The sequence below is a fragment of the Egretta garzetta genome, unplaced genomic scaffold, assembly GCF_000687185.1.
Source record: "Egretta garzetta isolate BGI_Z169 unplaced genomic scaffold, ASM68718v1 scaffold70, whole genome shotgun sequence".
NCBI lineage: Eukaryota > Metazoa > Chordata > Aves > Pelecaniformes > Ardeidae > Egretta > Egretta garzetta.
The window spans coordinates 2,967,061-2,989,585 of record NW_009258539.1 but is presented as its reverse complement, the minus strand read 5'-3'; the positions used below and the strand labels follow the sequence as shown (position 1 = coordinate 2,989,585).

At 35.7% G+C, this 22,525-nt stretch overlaps 1 protein-coding gene across 1 annotated transcript in view; it reads right to left on the bottom strand.

The window, feature by feature from the left end:
* CFAP47 (cilia and flagella associated protein 47) overlaps positions 1–22,525 on the bottom strand; it is a 401,308-nt gene that overhangs the window by 96,374 nt on the left and 282,409 nt on the right. The window contains exons 52-53 of the mRNA XM_035901932.1: positions 21,439–21,536; positions 2,020–2,195 (exon numbers count right to left, since the gene is read on the bottom strand). Coding sequence (XP_035757825.1) covers positions 2,020–2,195; positions 21,439–21,536 — 274 coding nt within the window. The remainder of the gene's footprint in view (positions 1–2,019; positions 2,196–21,438; positions 21,537–22,525) is intronic.

Here is a 22,525-nt window from a genome sequence, read left to right as displayed (position 1 = left end):
TGTTTGTTTCCCAAAAATACAACTCAAAAGCATTTTAACTGCTAACTTACAAGAGTAAACTTTAATTTCATTTCAATGTCACTGTATTCGCTTTCTAGCCAATTTGAAGTCAAAGGACAAAAAAATAGAAATATTATTCACTGATTTTGAAAAGAAAAATCTTTTCAAATCTAGTGATGAAAACTGAGGAATAGCTATAGACACATTTATATGAGCATGACAGAGAGATATGCTTCAAAGGAATATTCAATATACTGTTTTGATATACAATCAAATGTTGTCATGACTGAAAATTGCCTGCTGCTAGGTGAGATATGTACAGCAGTATATTTCTGTGACAGACATTCTAACACATTCCTATTGCAGATCTCTTTTTCTATTTTTTGGTTTTTGAGTCATAATAACATGAAACCAAAGCACTGTAAGCATATAAAAACTTACATGAAATGCACTATGCAAACCCATGACCCACTGAGGACCAGTTCTTGTTCTAATTGATAGATAACTATGTCTGTTCCATGACTTTATGGTTCCACACTATCATCTGTGCCAACAGAGCCTTTAAAGTGAGCACAAAACAGCTTAGGAAAGAATCATCCATTTGAAGAGGTACACCTGCCATAAACACTTTTATAACACTTCTTCCCAGCTGCTACCATAGCAAAGGAAACAGAGCATGGCTTCAGAAAAAAAGATAATAGTGTGGATGTAATGTGGAAGTACTTCTGTCCAGCTGTAATTGTAGTCCTTGGGAGCTATTGCAATTTAAAGCAGCTATTAGACAGCTTTCTAGTACAGTACTGCATAATAGTATTCGATATGTACAGGTGTGTTTTATGTCATCTTCGCATATATTACCCTAAGTTCCAGCCTACCAATCAGCTGACCTCAAAGTTTTGCCAGTTAAAATAAACCTTTTGTTTATTACTTGGAAATTCTGCACTTGAAAAATGCCAGAAATATTATCTGGTATGAAAAAAAAAAAATGAGGTCTGTTCTTTGCAGCTTCAGAATGCATAATTTCTACAAATTCCCACAAAAAAAAATATTTACTAGAGTGATAACAGTACTCATTTTTATAAAACAGTATTGCTAGAAAGCTGTATTGTACAATGACACCTGCCATTATTCTGGTCTTTGGAAAAATCAATACAAGCAAATTGAACAAAATTTTAAAATACATGGATTTTGGCATTGTAAATATTGAGTCTTTGAACACAGGTCACATGTCTCTGCCCTCCTCATAAAACACGACCTCAGCCTCCTCATCATCCCCATATTTTTGCCAGTCAATTGATATGACTGAAAAACAGGGATTTGTTTTTCAATAAGCCCTTCAGCCAAATAATGCTTTGCCAACTAAATTCCAGGAAAATGAGCTTTGCAACTCTGCACTCTTCAACTACTTGCTGAACTGGCTTAGCTGAAACTAGGACTAAGAGGTTATCTGTCTTTGTATTGCTAATTATCACACCTGCACGGTTTCATTGGGATTTCCAACGTAATGAAAATTTTGTAATTTAAAACCTTTCCATCTTCATTTATAGATCATTGTTAATTAATGGAAGATTCTGAAGCTAAATGGATTTATGTGAGGACTGTTAGAGGGTTCTTCACCTGGTTTATGTTGTTATGGTTTAATTCTTCCACAGAAGAAGAATGAAATAATGATATTCCCTTTATGGAACTTACAAATTTACAAAACTAAGAATTCTTCTGAAGTTTTCAGAGGAGACTTCTAATATTATGTAAATTTCTAAAACATTGTTCACCAAATTCTAGTGAACTAGAATAACTAGGAGTTATTCTACTGCCTGATCAACACTTTTTTTCCCTCAGAGGAAAGCTGCTATTTGGGATGCAATATATTTAAAGTTGGGATTTTTTAAATTCCATTTATTACTTTTTGTGGGTTTTTTTTTACGTGATATCTACATCAAGTGAAGGAGGTTTCAATGAAAGTAGTTCACTTATTAGTACAAGAGCCACAACCACAAGTATCAAAACTCTGCAATTTACCTTCCATCTGAAGTGCCAACAACAGCTGGGGAAAACTTCAGTTGATACAGAAATGCTTGTTTGGGTCCAAGAGTGATAGTCTTTTGTCCACAAAGTGACTGATTCTCCAGCACCACAGTCAGCTGGAGAATTTTATCTGCAGGATTAGTGATGGGAATATGAATTTCAGTAGTATCCTAGAAAAAAAGCCCACAAAATTAATTATGAGCCATTACACATAAAAGATCTTTCTCAAACAAGTGTAAGATGCTTACTCATGTTTTTCACTTAGGCAAAAACAGGCTGCACCTTTATTTGATGTGTGAACTAACCCAAAAAAACCAAGAAATTGCAGCAAGAGATATTTCAGCCAGTCTTCAAATTAAAAACTCTTTCATTCCATAAATAAGGAAAAGTTCAAGGGTTCCTGGCCAGTCTGCATTCTAACAAACTACTTTACCTTCCAAGATATGGCTGAGGCTTGCCAAAATACACCTTACAGGCAGATCTGGTATAGTCCCAACCAGATAAACCCTCTGAGCCATCTCCCAACAGGTAAGCACAGACAGCTGAAAATTTCCATTTTGCAAGGCAGCAAATGATTCAGGCTGAATTCTGCAGGATCTCTTCCTCTTAATTTTTAAGTTACATCATAATACTTGACATTAAAACACCACCACCACAGTAAACATTCCCTCTCTTGTTCCTTTTTGCCATTTCCCTTGCTGGTGGTCTCCATATCTTTCTGTTTAAAGCCTATGAACACTTCAGGCAAGGACCATCTTTTCTTGACCATGTGGAAAACATGGCTACTATTAAAGATGCATGTTAAATTCCACTTACTATAATAAAAGGCAACCAAACCTTGGCCTGTTTAGATAAATATGTATACTTTACGTGTGGAATATCTTTAAGATGAGCACGAATTGGGCAGAGGCAGCTCATTGCACAGCACCTACACTGCATTCCTGAGCAGCCCTTGAAACTCCATTATATTTTAGCAGTGTTCTAGTGACCTCCTCCTTTGCTGTAAGGTTAAAAATGTGTAAATCCATCCTATATATCCTATGTGTGTAAATATCAATACACTTTATGAAGCTAAACACTTTAAACAGACAGAAAGGAATATATTAATGAAGGAAGTCCACCACCACAATTCAGGATGCATACTTGCATTTTAAAATAAGTATGTTCTAGTCATATATGTTTACCTACATAAAATATGCAAAATCCAAAATCAAATATATGTCTTCATTTCTCTGTGTCTATATTTATCCCTATTTTGGTCTCTTTCCTTTGCTCTAACAAAACATTTTATTTCAAAATGCAGAGGGTTTTTTTAACATGTGGTGATTTGTTACTCACAGTAAAATTTTGCCATATACTTTTTGTAAAAAGTAAATGATTCAAATTGCAATACAAAAGGAAAAAATTATAAAATATCTATTAAAACTAATAATACACTAAAAACTGAACAGGAGATACTTCACAACCCCATACAGAGCTGCCTCACTCTGCTTTGAGCTCGCCTATGATTTGGTAAATTTCTGTATATTTACATTTATAGAAAATAACTACTGGAACACACATAAAACATATTTAATGTTCTACAGATGGCAAGATTACACCAACAATTTAAATCATTCAAGTGCATTGCATCAGTAAGATGGGATTTAAATTTCTCATAAAATATTTTAAGGCTCAGATTAATAGTTTTTACCGGTGTAAACAAATTTCTCAATCTATCTACCATTTTATTGCTAAAGGCTTCATAACAATTTTATAGTAAGACATCTACATGCTGTGTTGAAGGAATACTTTTACAGTATAAAGGAAATACTGGACTGCTTATTTAGGAAAAAAGCAGCAACTATCAAAGAAACCTTTGTAACCTTGTACACAAAGGAGATTTTATATTGCCAACATTAGCTTAATGTCAAAGAATCTTCTCTTGCCAGTATAAAATGAATAGCTAGGATTATGTATTTCCCTGGAATTTCCCAGGAAATTTCCCTGGAATTGCTATAAATGTTTCAAAGATTTGCTACTTCATGGATGGTAATAAGAACAGGTATATATATATTAACAGAATGTATATATTGTACATTTTGAGGCTTTAATGGATTGTTACAGAGGCATAGTACTTGGATAAATAACAAAACACCCATGCAATTCCTAAGAGTATTATTTTTCCTGAAGGTACTATTTTATCAGAAAGAATGCAAAAGAATAACATCATAGGAAAGTTCTGAATGCATTTATAGTCATTAATTTAGATCCACATTTTAGTGTTGTGGTTTTTATAAATATTTTGACAGAGAAAAATGTAAAAGTTGAAAAAAGAAGATAACTAATTTCATTCCTCAAACTGCGTCTTGTATCAAGACTGCCAGTGCCCAAGATAGAGACATTCTGGTGCAATATGCCATAGTTTTATTCCTTTAGAACTTGGTGTGATCCTCTTCTTGCCCAGTAAAGGTCATTTGAAATCATTTAATATAAGGTACAATAAAATAAAATGAAATGTAAATATGAGATAAAATTTATTCTCTGTGGAACTTGAAAAAACAATTGACTGCTTACACTTAATCCTGCACTAATAGCCTGAGCCTACGTATAGGAGTAATACTTTGTTACCAAGATTTTGCTTCAAAAGATGCTCACCATCATCAATTGATTTTTTAGATATGCCTGCTTGCTGAAATATTTTCCTGACATATTTTATAACAAAGATTTTATCATCATCCATTCTCTACATCCTTCTTTTAGCAACTGGACCTAAAGGATTTACTTCCATAATATGTAATTTTACATTTTATTAACGTACACACTGCACTGAACTATCAAATAATCCTCCTCCAACTTCAACAAAGTAGCTTATAGGAAGATGAACACATTCTAAAATTACTGTGCATAACACTTCTCTGTGTTCAATCTTCAGTTATGATCCTATTCTAATCATCATCACGTGTCAGTAAAAGGACTGTCTGGCCAAAGTTTCTAGGAGACTAACTACACCTCTTAATTCTTTAGAACAGTTGTTTTCAATTAAAATCTGGTGGCATTAGGGAGATGATTTCACATTTGTTTGTGTCTTTTCCAGTCCATGGACCTTAAGGAGAAAGCATGCATACTTCCTACTGAGTTTGCCAGGCTATTGTTATAGAAGCAAATTTTCAAGTCAGCTAAGTGCTTTTTCCAAGTTCTTTCAAGTCAGGAAAGTTATTTTGATAGGTCTGGTGAGATAACGCAGGGGAAACTCTTCTCTTTGTGGGTCCTTGTCCAAATCAGTGTTCTTTTAGACTGACAAGTAACAGGTGCTTTCTTTCTCTGTGCTGCATCAGATGATAAGCAGGAACACAACTGGTGGCAATATTCTTGAAAAAAACAGATCTTGGCCCTCTGTATTCCGTAGGCTCAAAATGATCAGAGCTTTCAATGTCACCATCAGTGTGTCTATATGTCAGTAGGAGGAGTTAGTCTTCTGTTGTATTCTTATTATTAATCAGTTCCATTTCTTGGAACAAAAGAGGCTCAAGTGAGTTGATCAGCACAGTTAATAACAGTTTTAGGGCCATGCTGAACATAGGCAGCCCAGTTTGGTCAAATTAGTTTTAGAAATCAGAGCTGGGTCTTGAACTGCTTGACGCAACATGCCTCCAACACGCACCTCACCTCACCACTTCTCCTCTCCACACATATTTCTATTCCAGACCCACACGTCCCCACTCAGCCGGGCCTTTCTCGCATTGATAATTCAGGCACATGGAAGTCCTAACCTCCTCTGTCTTGAGGGGGTGCTTCCTAGTCACTCATAAGTTAAGGGAGCAGATCTTTGTGAAGTGAATCACCTCCCTTACCGTACAAGCCCTTTTTTTTTTTTTTTCAATTTTCCCCTCTCCATGATGTAAACTAATTGCCAAGATAACCCTCTCCTTTCCATGTAGGATTATGATGACAGAGAATCACAGCATTGTCATTGTCTTGATAATGTATTTTCCCATTTTACTTGGCATATTTTGCCTTAAAAATATCAGCTTGCAAAAAGCCACCAACAGTTCATCAACAGTTAAGCCTTTATCAGAACAGCAAATTGAACTACTCGAAATCTAGTACTAAACACCTTAAGCAAATTCTATATTTGTAAAACTTGCTTAGTAAGGAACCCATTCTTATCACTATTACAGTCCAAGGAACTAACTAGAGAAAAAAATGTGCACAGGACATTTAATATCAGAGGCTAATAGTGCAATGAGTTTCAAGCGTAAATTTACATTTAAATTTGCAGATAAAAATCTCACTGAATTGAATTTCTTTTAACTGAATTGTGCATTAGTGCCTAAGTAATAATGCCTTAAAAGACAATACAGAGATTATTAGTTCATAAGTTATGACAATAACTCTAAGATCACCAACTAAAAAATACTACACTGTTAATTTCTTAATAAGGACTAGATATTGTACCAAGCAAACAAACTGGGAAAACAATATTTTGCAATAGATGACTACTAAAAATGTCCTTCTGAAAATGAAGAAAAGGAGGGGACTGCAAAAGCATTATATTCTGAGACTGAAGCTATCTATGACATCCTCAGTTCCACCAAAAGAAAACATGCACAGGGAGAAACCCACACCAAAGTGATACTACAATAATTTGTAACACATATAGTAAAAGCTAATGAACTAAATCATATGCATATGTTTGGACTTCAATGAATCCCAGTTTCACCATTTGTATAATGTTTCTGCTTTGGTATAGACAGGTAGAAGAAGTTGTAGCAAAGATGAGTTGAATTACAAGAGAAATGCTATATTAAGACAATTATAAAAAAAACGTACCTGAGAAGGGCATACAGACTGACTCAAAGTCAAATTAATATCCCAAATTCCCATAACAGAGGAAGTAATAACTATGCTTACATACTAATGAATATTCCTTTGCATTTGAAATCAAGGCCATCTCTAAGTCCATACAGACTGAAGCTCAAAAATTCTCCATCCTCCTGAGACCACAGGCACATTTCCTTTTCAGATCCAGCAGTATGAGGTGAAGAAATGATCAATTACAGCTATTTTCACCAATGTCTGTCCTGAAGGTTGGCACTTTCAGTTGCCTAGGCCACCATGTACAGTAACATGGCTTATCAAAGCTGAATTATGTTAGAGAGCGCTACCAAAAATTATAACACTAGGTTAATCTTTTCCATTACCACAGCCAATCTGAAAAGAGATATCTGCCACTGCATTAATGTAACAAAGGACCAAATTAATCTTCAGAGGATTTTACAGGAAAATCATTTACATCTACTTTGTGAACAACATTTTTGGAAAGCATGACTCAGCAACTGACAGTTTTCAGTACAGCTCCTATTCATCATTCTTATATGTCAGTTTGCTGTGCAGGTACATGTAATGTATGAGGTGCTAATGGTGGAAAACATAGTTTGAATCAAATAAATAGATGTATTTACAGTCCTTGTTCAATAGGACTATTGTGGATAGCTGACACTTCAGTAAATCCAGGCTGCATCTCTCAAAAAGAGGCATTTCTCTTCTTTCAGAATATCCTGTCTCCTTCACAGACTGTCATATCCACAATGCCAGAACAAAATACTTTAGGTCAGTATCACTCAAGAAAAGCACTAGAAAGTGCAACATTTCTAAGCTAGAAATGTACTGCTCTTAGATAATGAAGTCAAGAGAGCTATCAGATATATTTTCAGAGAGTTAGTTGTGTCTCATGGAAAGGTAATATGCACTTCTTCTTCAAGCATGTAATGACACAGAGGTACTTGCCAAAAATCAGCCTCAGAATATTGACAATCACCATTTGTAACTAGGAGATGTAAAATTTAGGATCCTTTCAGTTTCCAAACAGCTTCTGATATATCGGGTACACAATTAACAAACCCTGACTTTTTCAATCCTTTCTCTCAGATCTAGACTAAATCTTATCCACAGAAATCTTTGTGAATGTCAGTCAGGTTAAGTATTTAAGCAAATCTTTGTCACAAACTTATTTACCAAAGTGGTGCACTATTATCCCTGGACTTTGAATGTATACAGAACTACAAAGTTCAGCTCCTGAGCTAATTGTATTCACCCATATAGTGATACAACAAATGGTTAGCTGCGATTATTTTCTGCTGGTCTCACTGACTTGTTTTCAAATGCTATATGAAGTTACAATAGTGCCGCAAATTCAAAATTCCAATAGATTAGAACAGACTTTGGAAGGCTTGGTGAGTGCTGATGATTTCTGCATATTCATAATGAAGTCAACAACAGAAACAACAGGATTACTTCCAGGAACTTATTCTAATAGCATTTAATTTACTCTAGTAGACATTGAAACTAATATTTTTACCATGGGCATCCTGTCGTAGTTTGAAAATTTGATGTGGTGAGGTTAGAAAGGTCCTTCTGAGACTACAAACATGATAAAGATTATGTCAGTGAGATGCTGAGGTATCAGCTCTCTCAGAACTGATCAGGAAAAGGCAGTGACCAGCACTGCTTGTATTCCAGTGCTTCCAAGACTTTCAGAAAGACTTGTTAAAAATAAACTTACAGCCACCTATCAGAACCTAATTGCACTACAGTAGAATAGAAGTAATTACTAATTTTTACAATACTTCCATCAAATTTAATTATTCCTGCCACACGCGTGGAAGCAAATATTCTAGTATGGGCCTCCACTCCCAGCTCATGCTGGTATGATCTAACTAAAAGCACTCCTTTACTTTTTAAAACTAGCAACCAGTTCTTATAATATTTCATTTTATTGAATTTTTATGACCATACTAATGAGATAATTTACATCTCAGCTACACCACCTACCATCAAGTTTCTTAATCAGAAGAGGTAAAATGCTAATTAATTTGACTGTCTTAGATGTTGCCCCTACTGTAACTATCTTATTCTGTAGGTCTAAAAAGAGATTTTTAAGGAAGTGTGTTTCTTTGCATTTTAAAAGACTGATACCATAATTATCACTGGCACAACACATATAGAAGTAGAGATAATTCTAGAACAAAACAGAAATTGTTAGGGCTTGTACTGAGAATAACTTTTTCTCCTGAATTTTCCAAGAGTAGAAAATTACAAATAAGTTCCTATTGACAGGTAAAATGTCTTGGATAAAAACCTTTTGTCTCCCAAATCCTAGACACTTGGTTTTTTAAATCCAACTTTTGTTTTTAGCATATCTCTGCAGTCTCAGGAGCCAGTGAGTATCAGTATTATAACATAAAGAGAATTTCTTAAATATTCATAGCTTTTCTGAAAACAGAAATATACAAAAATCTGCAGGAACAGTCTCTATATAGTTATCCTGTTCTATGCCTTACTATGACTTGAAAGAGCAGATAAACTTTAAAAAGAAAACATCCTCATTGTTATTTTTTGCTACAAGCAAAGTTAACTTCTAAGTCCTTGAAGTTTGCTCACAGATTACTGTCTCAAATACAACAAATGCTGCATTATTAATTATGTCCTCCATATGTGACATACTAGAGGTATCTGTATTAGCAATCTGTCCCAGTATTCCCTTGGTATTTACTCTAAAAAAGTAATGCGTAATGCAAGTTCGCTATATCACAAGCAATGTTTATTAATAGTATCAACATCAAAATATATATTGTTATTGACTGATATCTCTCACTAGAACCTCTGAAAGAGCTAAAATTAGAGCAGTCTGAACCAAGGCCCACCCTTGTACTTCTCTGGGTGTTTCAATGCAGTCCCACTAGTTCTGCTGTCACCCAGAAAGCAGCTTTTCCCCTGTATGGGGTGCTATAGAAAAGATGTGGAAAAAAGTGTTTATTAGAGAACCACGGATTTATGAGTAAGAATATAAAGCCCTTTAAATACTGATCTCTCCATATTCCTGTGTGCTCAGGTTTGAGTACCTGGCAGATCATCTTGTGAGGGAAAGGACTACTATTACAGTCACCTGAAATATACTTTTTTTGGCATATCCAAGCATCTAGACATGAGCCATTATTTCATCCTATATCTTTTATAGAGTAAAAGGTATCCTCCTGAGACTTCAATTTTAAAACTTGGGTAAATATCATAACACTTCATAAGTGTTTCTTAATTGTTGTACTCATCCTACAGTCACCATCTGCTGTGTATGGATCGCACAGAACAGACTGTTGCGTTCATTTTTCTAGAGACTGCCAAAACCAAGGAGGTTTGAAGGTTAGAAAGAGCTGGGACCAGCAATGGAAACACCCCTCCTATTCTTAGATCTGCATGTAAACATCTTGCTAGGCGTGAAGACTGTGACAGTGATCTTTTAAAGTCACCACTGAAGAGTGCAGAAGCAATGCATTTGGGGCAAGGATCTGGGAGCCATTACCAATGGCAACACTGGCACAAGTTTCAACTCAGAAAGAACAACTCTCGTGGAAGTGGGGGCGAGCAGCATATGTTTCAGAGTTACATTACCAACTTTTGTGTACTCGTGTGGCTGTCAGAGACTTGAGAGAAAGAGAGAAAAAGAAAGATTTGGCAGAGAATAGGCAAAACTATTGTCTCTGCACTTATGCAGAAACCAAACTCAATCCCTTCCAGGCATTTGGTTTTATTAAAGCAGAAACTAATAATTCACTGTTCAAAACAGACCTTGCCCTCTGGCTTATCTCCTGCAGTACAGATCCTGCTTGGAGTTCACATATTAGATGCTTCCTCTCAAGACAGCCAATACTATTTTTCAAATATATGGATGGATTAGAAAGTCTCTTCACTCAATGAACTAGCAATATACACTTAGCATTTTCTCCATAAGATAGATAACTGCTAAAGAGTAATCGTGCTCATAGGAATAACTGCCAGCCTTTTAGACATTTTACGTGAAAACTTCAGAATTGGCTTACTTCTTGACCTCTGTATACAACCTGAATAAATCCATTATTAGAATATTTGTGAGGCAAAGTAATGGTTACAGTTCACTTTTTTAAACAATCTGAGATAATGAAAGTGAACTTATCAGCCTAAATTCAGCTTCTGTACTACTGTTCCCCGTTAAGAAGTCCGCAAGAGAAACAAAGTAAAATCCAGTAACTAAATTTTTTTTTAAATTGTAAATTGTTACAATGTTGTCAATGGCTGAAGATACTTACTAATTATCAATTCGTAAAATTAAAAAAAATATGGTTGTTTTCTCTGCATTTAGAACTAAAAATACCCGCAAATGTACAAACAACCTATAATAACTGGAAGTGTTATTTAATTAATGAATAATTAATATTCACAAAGAAAATGTAATTTGATTTTTGAAAGCTTCCTGTTTTCTCAGATGGTTCCTTTGAACTGTTAAAATTCTTTGTAAAGTACCCTTTCTAAATCACAGAGAAATATATAAATGAATAATTACTGAGTACACATTAACTATCTCTTTCCAAGTGAAATAAGTAGTGCTAATTTTTACTCCATATTTCTCTCAAACAACTTTAGCTGGAATTTGTTCAATAGAAATGTAATGCTGGAGGGAACCAATTGGTTGATCTTTAGGTTACTTTTATACAAATAGTTCTGGAGATTAAGCTAAAGTAGTCTCTATGCTCACAAAGACTTTACCTTCTCTTTGGTCTTCTAAGATTTCAGTTGCAATGATCTTCAAATACCTTTGTACCAGGAATTAAATGAAGCAGAAAATTCATTTGAAAAGGGCTGAAGAGCAGTGTTCAGACAGTAACAGACACTGGTCCCTCCTTTCTGGTGAGGATGATGATTCAGCAAGTGCCAGAGATATGTTCATATTGTCTCAATTACATAGTCATTCCTTACTCTCATGCAAATAGAACAGGAAAGATCTGGATTCCTTTTTCAATAGGCCAAACCATCTAAAATAGGTGGGATTTTAGCCTATAGTAAAAATGTCAACTAAAATCGCATAACTTAAAATCAGTAATTCCTGAGTTAACGGCATTTTGCAAACTTCAACACAGCATCTTTTTCGAATCAAATCTGTAATCAACTAATTTTATATACTTACTTGAAGTTTCTGATTCAGATATTATTTGAGAATGTATGTGTGGAAAAATTTGTTGCTCATGGTAATGATGTCATTTAATTATCATTTGCTGTTTCAGAAACTGTGTATTATCCATAGAAATCCAGCAGAAAAGAAGAACAGGTAGCTGCTTCAACCCGTGTTCTAGAGATGCACAGCTACAAAATTGTATTTGAATTTCACTCCAGCATTTTTAAATAGTATTCTGATCACGGGAACACAGCAATCTATTTTGGAGAAGCGGGGATATTGCGACATTTTGTAAGGGCAGTAGTACCCCTGCCAAATTAGTCTTAAGTAAAAGATACAGCTTCCTGTTGTATAGATGGGCAAACTTCATAGGAATGCAATGAATAATAAAGATCCATTCTTCCTTTTTCTTCATATTACACAAGGAAAGCAGTGAGTTCTCACTACTTACTAATTCACATTAATCACTGAGGGGAAAAACAGTGGCAGCACCACCAATTTTCTTGGCAACTCAGAAGAATGGCAGGACAGGTTTAAAGGTTATAGTTCTGCAGAAAAAAAACAAATCACAGATCATCACTTGTAAGAGCCTCCAAACATAGTGTGAAAATTTATCCTTAAGATTACATTTTTTGGAGAAATTCTCACCGTTCTCTTTCAGGCTCCTGTCACTGTTATTTAAAAAGAAAAACAAAACCCCCAACCCTACAGAGTGTATATACAACCATGTTTTGTCTTGAGTCAAAAATCTAGCACAAGTTCCACTGATTAGAAGGACAATAATTACAGAGGCATATCCAGGGAACTGAGTTCAAACACTAAGTTTTCCTTTCAGTGATGTTACTTTAATACATAATTCACTAAGATATACAACCTATACTCCAGATAATTAAGTGAGAAAATTTTTTAGAAAGGCCTTTTCCTGTGGACCTGCTGTGTTTAACAGCTGAGCAAAAATCCCTCTTGTTTTCATTCATAAGCCACAGGGCTAGCGACAGCAGTTATGGACTAAGTGGCATAGTAGTTTAATTATACAAGGCTACTTTCTTTCTTCACTTGACAGTTATTTTTCATATATATGACCACTCATCTAGCATGGATGAAACACCCCTCTAATTACTTGGTTTAGATCTAACCTTACATTTTTGTTCAATGGGAGTTAGTGACAGCTCAGCTGTCATTTTGTGAGCTACATTAGCTCCCTGCTGTTATATCACAGAACTGATTCATGCATCTGTAGGGAAGAGAGGAGGGGGTTAGCAGCTGCTATATATTTATCAAAAACTTTCACTCAGATTCTAATATTTCTAATAATTTACCCTCTTTATGATAACTCTTTTTTTTTTTTTTTTTTCTTTGTAATGGGCTATACAAATATGTTCTGGTCTGAATTATTTGCCAAACTGCTTTTAGTTAGAGTGATTAATAATTACCACCTCCCCAAATTTGTTTCTCTTCCACAAACCATGCTGTCATGGTTCTTTTACAGAATGTTACTTTTTATGCTACCAATTGTTATGAAAGCATATTCCAAAAATTGGTCTTAGGGCATGATTCATAACTTCAGCTTACTCAATTTCTGAGGACATAATCCAGTATTAGTCACGTATAACAACATTCAGATTACAATTTAGTTTAGGATTTAAGAAAAAATAATGTACCACAGCTATGAAAACAGTGTGTCACTGTCTTTGACTGCATAGTTACATAATTGCAAAATGTTCTTAATTACATGCTGTTTACTTTTAACTAAATAAATAATGTAAACATTAATAAAGGAGACACTGACACACAATTTAAGTTCTAATTTGGATCTACTTTAACACTGGTTGTGCTTGTAACAAGCTCTTTACATTATACTTTTCGATTCACATAATACAGTTCCCACAAAATGCAAACCCCTGCTAGAATAAACATGAGACAGGTTTTTTTGACAGGAAGCATTACAACGATTTGGGTGCTATGCTCTATCTGTATTATCATGTAGCGAGACACAAAAGAAGTAGACACATAGAGCAAAACAGTTGGTGGTGAGGACCCAGCATCCATGCAGTATGAGAGCCCGTGAATGTTTTGCTTATGAGTAATTCTGTTTTGCTCCCATGAACTTAAACACCTATTAATGGTTGAAGAACATTAGAAAAGCACCTGGAAAATATTCCCCAGTTAAGTTACACCCAAAAGAGATGCATTTCATATACTCCAGGATTGCTATGTGATATAAATCAAAGTACAGTAAATGGTGATGATAAGCAGAAACACACAAAAAAACACTCTGTTGCTGTGAACCGAAAGGTTAATACAGATGCGTCTTTCCTTGGGGGTTCCCTTCAAGTAATTAAACAAAAGAAGTAGAGGTGCCGGAGAAGAGGCATGATGTAGAGAAAATTAACACACCTTCTGTGTGATCTCTTATTGTTGTGGCTCTCTGTAAAACAGTTACGGATTTAGAACAGACTGACATCTCCCACAGATGGCTTCTACCTCTACAGTCCCCAAAGCATGATTCCCAAGTGCTAAAGATCTGCCATGATTTTTGAGGGCAACCATTCCTTGAGCCAATATATTCTATGAAAGAAAACCATCAATGAGTGTTGGAAAAGGTGCTATTTCTGTCCTATCAGCTTATAAATCCATTAGAAGGCAAAATGATTTCTGGATCTGGGTGAGAAGAGTTTGAGGAGTAGACCCAGCAGTTGGACTAATAGGAATCCCATGCTGCTATTTGTCCTTCCTTCTCAGTCTACCATCTAAAGAAGAAAGCAGGATTTGGGAAAAGGAAAAGAATGTCCAAAGGATGGCTCCTCCTCTCTTTATACAGTAGCCTACATTGTGCTATGGTCACTCCAGTTCCAAACTGAACTGTTCCTTATCTCCTTTCTGACTTGCATTTCCAGATCTAGATGATACTAACAGTGTGCTGCTTCTCACTTCTTGGAGTTGCAGAACAACATAGCTATTGACAAGTGAACAGCATTCTCCTGATCAAAAGAAATTACAGTTCCACATGCTAAATCACAGAATCATTCTTGTAATCATACATGGGAAAAAAGACACAGCCTGATTTTTAGAATTCATAGTGAATTTGAAAGGCTGTCAGCTACTGATGAACAACAGCCTGATTTAGACTGTGCTGTCTAGAAGTCACTAACAGAGTAAACCACAAAGAACTATTGAAATATACTTTAGAATTATTTTTAAAGCAAAATACACATTTGAAAGTACACTTCTGCACCCTGTACCATCTCTACTGTTGTAGGTTTGTTTTCCTTGCCTCTGAGATTCATTAGACAGCCACAAGCTGGTCTGGACATAACAAAAGGAAATAAAAATAGAATCATAGAATCATACAATCATTTAGGTTGGCAGAGACCTTTAAGTTCATCGAGTCCAACCGTTAACCTAACCCTGCCATGCCACTACTAAACCATGTCCCTAAGCACCTTGTCTACCCGTCTTTTAAGTATCTCCAGGGATGGGGACTTGTCCACTTCCCTGGGCAGCCCGTTCTGATGCTTGACAACCATTCCTGTGAAGAAATTTGTCCACATATGCAATCAAAACCTCCCCTGGTACAACTTGAGGCCATTTCCCCACATCCTGTTGCTTGTTACTTGGGAGAAGAAACCGAACCGCACCTCGCTGCAGCCTCCTTTCAGGCAGTTGTAGAGGGCGATAAGGTCTCCCCTCAGCCTCCTCTTCTCCAGGCTGAACAACCCCAGTTCCTTCAGCCGTTCCTCATCAGCCTTGTGCTCCAGACCCCTCACCAGTTTTGTTGCTCTTCTCTGGACATACTCCAGTGCCTCAACGTCCTTCTTGTAGTGGGGGGCCCAAAACTGAACATAGTATTGGAGGTGCGGCCTCACCAGTGCCAACTACAGGATCATGATCACTTTCCTGCTCCTGCTGGACATGGTACTCCTGATAGAAGCCAGGATGCCATTGGCAGCCTTGGCCACCTGGGCACACTGCTGGCTCATATTCAGCTGGCTGTCAACCAGCAACCCCAGGTCCTTTTCCATCAGGCAGCTTTCCAGCCACTCTTCCCCAAGCCTGTAGCGTTGCATGGGGTTGTGGTGACCCATGTGCAGGACTTGGCACTTGGTCTTGTTGAACCTCACACAGTTGGCCTCGGCCCATCGATCTAGCCTGTCCAGGTCCCTTTGCAGAGCCCTCCTTCCCTCAAGCAGATTGACATTCCCATCCAATTTGGTCATCTGCAAACTTACTGATGCACTCAATCCTCTCATCCATATCATTGATAAAGATATTAAACAGAACTGGGCCCAAATACATTAATGCTTTCATGAAAGAAAAAGGAAGAAATTCCTGGGCAGCCAATGATCACAGGGGGTACTTTCTCCCCTTTTCCCTGAATTAGCTTTCAGCTGATCTCTTTTGATAGAGCAGATGATCTTTGTCAGGTGAAATGCAACCTGAAATTTGCATTGCTGAAGGGGGAGGCCAGAGCTGACAAGTCTCCAACATCAATCTCCCTTACATCATGCAGAACAAAACAGAACTTAGAGGGATTTTTTCAAAATTATAGAATAGGTAACGAGGCCTCACAAATCCAAAATTTCCTTACTGGAATTATTTCCAGTAGAGTGCTATGGAAATATTTATGAAAGTAGCATAATTGATGGAGCTTTTAATGACCATGGGGAAATGACCCCTAAAGGCCAGCAGAGCCAACTGCCAGAACTGGTTCTCAGGCTGGACTGAAAGTCAAAAGACACCAACAAAAGACACATGTACTTAGAATTTAGATTGACTGCTTTCGTTATGACAGCGTGCAAAAAAATAGAATTTGAAGCTGGGCAGTGACTGATGAAGTTGTAAGGTAAGGTTGGAGGTGTTCATTATAAGCAGTGTTAGGATTGACTGGGTTATTTCCGTATTAACAATACTTGATAATATGCTTCCTCTGAAAAAATAGGCTTATCATCTAAGTTCTCATAAGGGTTACCCCATTTACCAAGCTTTAACAATTAAGGCAGGCAGGAATTCTTCACAGCTGGAATGCATCCTTACAACCCTTCCAGGTTTCACCAATTGATCTAATTTCTATTATTGTACATGGGGCTTAGAAAATAAACCTACATCTGGCTAATCCCCCCTCCCTTTCAGTAAGGTTATTCTCATCTCTGGAACGGTGATGAGTGGATTTCAGAGTGTTCAGGGCCTGGATTAAGAAAAAATATCCAGATCATCAAGCTACATGTTTTAGAACATGAATCCTTGCAACTCCTTATAATCTGGTTGATGTCTTCACTGAGTGAGTATATTTATATCTATTTAATCAGAATATACGAATATAGACACATTCTTGACTGGAGAACTACTTTCTCTTCTCAAGATTTTTGAGCTATTCTGTGGACATTCTCAAGTGTATGATATACATATAAAAAAAAAATCAATGAAAGAAAATGCAAGCTGCATTTAAACTACATAGTAGTCCACTGAAAAATTCTAGCTTCTTGAAGATTCAGGGTCTAACCCCAAGCCTCTTCAGGGTTCTGTATGTGAAATTATTACCACTATCATCAACAATGTATAAAGATCTATGTTTCACACAATTAAGCCAATGGTGTGGGACAAATAATGAAGTCTTCCTAACACCATTTCTAAGATTTCATTTAATTGGTTGGTATGGTCAAGTATTGGCATCAAGGAAGTTTGTCATAGATTGACTTTTGATATAAAGAGCTGCTGTGTTATGAATCACTTTAAAGGGTCAATGGGATTTAGCAACTCTTGTTAATTTTCATCTAATATTTTTAAATGTCATCAATGGAAATCTAAATTTTTGATGTTGCATTGGATTTTTTTTTTAAGTAGTAAAATCTCTAATCTTAAGATATTGTTCAATTATCTCATCGTTGTTTTGACTTATATCAACTGATAAGAAACTGAAAAGGCTAACTGGTAGAGATAAGTCATGAAAGCTTGGTTTTGATAGCCACACTTCAAAGTGCATCAAGTGAAGCAGATAGAGGACAAGCACTGCTAAAATCCAGAGGATTCTTCCTTTCAATACTAGTTTGATAGTTTTTTTTTTTCTTTTTGAAATAAATACATCTGGAGAAATACTACAATAGTAAAATAAGAAGGTCCAAGTGGAAAAAATAAATGATGATGACTACCTTATCATACTCTTCAAAGTCAAAAGAGGATATGGTTACTAAATGCATATATAAGTTTAAGGATAGACCTGGCAGCTCAGCAAAAAGCCTGAACAGAAAACCCTTAAAAGCTGCAAAAGTACCGTACTGTATGTACATACTCTTGCTTTTTCCCTTGACATTTCTGACCATCCCTGGAGACAAGTCCCAGGCCAGACCTTGGTCTGAAACACTCTATTGAACTCTTTGTAGGCTGAACCTAGAGAGTCCGGTTAGTTCAGAGTTTCAGAGAGTCCAGAGAATTTCAGAGATCCCAGCAAATTTTAGAGGAAGGACTACTGAACATTTAACCTTTTATGGCCTAAAAGACAAATATTGAGGCTGTGACTATTCAGTGTTATTCAGAAATTATATGAAGGTCTGAACTTAGAACCCATCTTGTCATCTGTTTACTAGTAAAAGTGTGGCTTATATGTGACTATTCTTCTTCATAATGCTCCCATTCACTTTAAACTGATTTTAAATGTAATCTCAAATTGCATACCAAACTGTCTATGTTGGAAAAAAGACCAACAAGGGTCAGAATATCTACAGAGTTACGAACTCAGTTTGAACCCTGACAAACACATCTTGCCACCCAGGTGACATACACCAGGATGATCCCATACTGTCCGCTGATCCTGGGATGCCCACCAGCCCTCAACTCCCTGGTATGTCCATAGGCTGGCAGTCACTGCGGCCTCATGTCTACTATTAAAAAAAGCAAGATGATGCACACCTTGCTCATTTCAAAAATCTGTCCTGCCAACTTTACCTCTGCTGTAGCCAATTTCTGCTGTTTCAGAAATCTGATCAGTTGTGTAAGACAGAAAAAGTATTTTTGACATGCTGAGGATAAATTTGTATCGCATTTGACTATGAGATACAGCTATAACTTCCATCCAAAAGCAGTGCTATTAGTATTTTAAATAAAATATTGCTAATCTTTATCTTTCCAAGGCCCAGGAAGGAAGAATACAGACTCTGAGGTCAAAAGAGATCAATGCATTCATTAAATCTCACTCACTGATGTAGCAGCTGTACCAGGTGTCTACATTTTTAAAAATTTATCAGCTTTTGAAGCAATTTCAAGTCCTCAGCTTTACAAGATTCTGTCTACTGTTTTCACTACTAAGAACTTGCAGAGTTTTATTGCTTTCATTACTACATTTCATTCCACACAACATTAAATATTTCTCAAATTTAAATTTTTGGCCCCTAGGTCTTAATGCATATTTGTCAGCAAAACTGAGAGACCATCATTATCTTTTCAGTATTCTTTAGTGAATGGTCTCATTCCTCTTCCATTTTTTCATTGGCAAACTAAGTTGATAGAGATACTTAGCATTCATATGACAAGGCCTGATTTTCCAGGCCCCCCCATGTTTTTAGTGGATTTCTTTGATTTTCTTCCAGTATTACAACACAATTCTTAACTTCCAAGAACCATACCTATCAACAACATTCTGATAGTAGTAGCACCAGCATTATGTGCTTTTTGCTTGTATTTGACCATTCTTTAGCAGTCAAGGACTGTATTAGTTCTTTCTACCAGTGTCAAACTGACAGTCTATAGTGAGACATTACCTAGGGTGACCAGTCCAGTCACTTACATTAGAGACAGAAAGCTCTCCTGCTCCACAATGCCTGGCATGTAACCAGTCACTTCAGTAATAGCAATTCCATAATAGTAAACATGTGTACTATTTGCTAGTCAAAAAATCTTTGTGTCATCTTCAAATTTCATCAATAAAAATGGTTTTTATGAAATTTTCCATAGACATCTGAAGAAGAGGTATAACTACTTCTTTACCTCCTTCTTTTTCCTATAAAAGAATTATCTCCATTCAGGACAAGAATTTCAGTGCCCCATACATTGTAAAAGTATGTTGGATTCTACTGTAAGTGGGTTTTTGCAACTTTTCATACTGAATTAGATTTAAAAAATAGGCAGAGTTAAAATGCACCTTGAGAACTTATACAATAGGAGTCAATAATAGATTTTGAATCTAACTTTTGCTTTTACCATTTAAACAGTATTTTCAAATCAGAAAATGATGCAAGACAATGCATAATCTTGTAGGACAAAAACCTACACTATTCTTTTCAAGGTTTCAAATCTTTTAGTATAGCTTTTGTGTTTCTTACTATCACCAGACACCTCCCTACCACCATGCCCACCCAACACCAAGATTTTGAAAACAGCATATCTGTTTCTCAGCCCTACAGAATTTCACAATCAGGATACTACACTTCATGGAAAGAAGAGAAAATGAGAAGTGATATATGCACAATGATGTTTTAAATATTTTGAGAAATGTTTACTTGTTTTGATTTTTTGCTCCACATAAACACATGCTAACATGCAAAAATCAGCTGAGGAGACTCTTCTCCCTTCCCAACATCTGTTACTGACAGAGGTAGTCTCCTAGTATTTGTATCACATATTTTTATTTGCAAAAATGTTCCTTCAGCAAAATGCCATACCAGTTGTTTCTATTCACAGAACCTGTTACCGGCATCCATTATTAAACTCAGTATTTCTTAGCTGCTTACAATTAATGCAGAAAGTAGGACATCTAGATGATAAAGCAAATATCCATTTACAGAAGATAAGAAAAATATTATCTCTGAAAATAAAAACCTTACAAAGTATAATGCAAAGATAAATACAATTACAAATCTGTGGAGAATGAAAATAATATCAATTAAGCAAACATACTAAACAGTTTTTTTCTCTTTACATACTTAGGTGACTTAAAACATACAACTTATTTAATATGATGTAATCATTATTCTAAAATTACTAACATCATTTAATTAATTTTTGAGAGAGAAAGTATGTATTTATCTAGGAATACAAATATGACTAAATACATTCCAATTATTATTGAAATCTAAATGTCAATAATAATTTGGCACACATAAGGAAGGAGGGTGCCAAAAGAGACTTATTCTGTTGTGGACTGTACAGAAACTGCTTGAAGTTTTTATAGAATTAAACTTAACTGAGATCCAAAATTAGAAGCAGATGTCAGCAGAATAAAAACCTAAGTATTCAAATAGGATAAAGAAGACACTTTTTTTCAAGCATTCATTTTAGTTCATATCACTGAGCTTGAATGAGGTCTTAGTAAGGATTGAGTTTTATTATTAAAAAAGTGAGTGTGTGTGGTCACTTAATAAAATTGATTAATCCCCTGTAATAGCAGCCAGACCAACAATAAAAATTATGTTTTTCTTCTAACACAGTAGAACAAAATTAAACATTTAGTGTAATCTTACCAGAGCTCTGCATTTCACATCTATATTTCTTTCTGGTGCTGCAGGTATGCTGTTAATCTTTAAGGAGAACCACACTTTGCAATTTGAAGAACTTCCTCCTATGTTAAAAAGAACAAAATGCCTTATAAACCATCTCATGAGGTGATCAATCCTAGCAGCATTCAAATCAATGAGAAATTTGGTCTTTTAGAAGAAATGTCAGTCATTGTTCATACTGAGACAAAGCAAATCATAAACTGATTTAATTGCTGTCAACCAACTGCATTATCTAATCCCTTTTTGTCTAGATTTAAAATAGTAATAAAATCAATATATACACAAATTGAATGGAAATAGCACTTTAGTAAATTTGTTTCCTAGACTATCACTTTGTTTCAGAATTTAAAATATCATTGATTCGTAACTGTTTTTCTTCAATACAGACAATGCTAAAAAAATATTCTGAATTAATTTCTTATTAAAAGCTCATCCATCATAGATTCAAAGCTACAAGTTATTCATTAAACAGATCAGAATTTTCAGTTACACAGAAACCATCCTCAAACACATGTTTGGACATACATTGATTTATACTGCTATGTGTTTTTCATCAGGTTTTGAGACAGGATGTCCTCAGCTATTGTCATAATAAACAAGTTGGCATTAAAGAGACTGAGAATGCTCAAAGATGGTAAATGCATGCATCAAAACATTCATGCATCAGTATTATCCTAATAGATCAAGTTCATTATCTATCTTACCCCAAGCTTTGTTATCAATGACCAGTAAAAGTTTGGCCTGAAAAAAAAAAATGCAACAAGCTCTTGTAAACCCACATTTCATTACAGGTAAACTGTTGAGAAATCCAGAAGAATTTATTCCCTTCAGTATTTTGTATTATCTAGTCCAAAAAGGAGAGATTGGAAATTCCAATGACATGTACAAAAGCTGAAATGCATCAGAGACTCCCTTTGAATTTTGGAGATCATTTATGAAGCCACAGAAGACTACTGATCCCACATGTGTATGATTGCAAAATTATAAGAATAGATTTTAAATTCTGCTGATGGTGATGATTATGAAACCCTTAAATCATTGTAATTTGCAT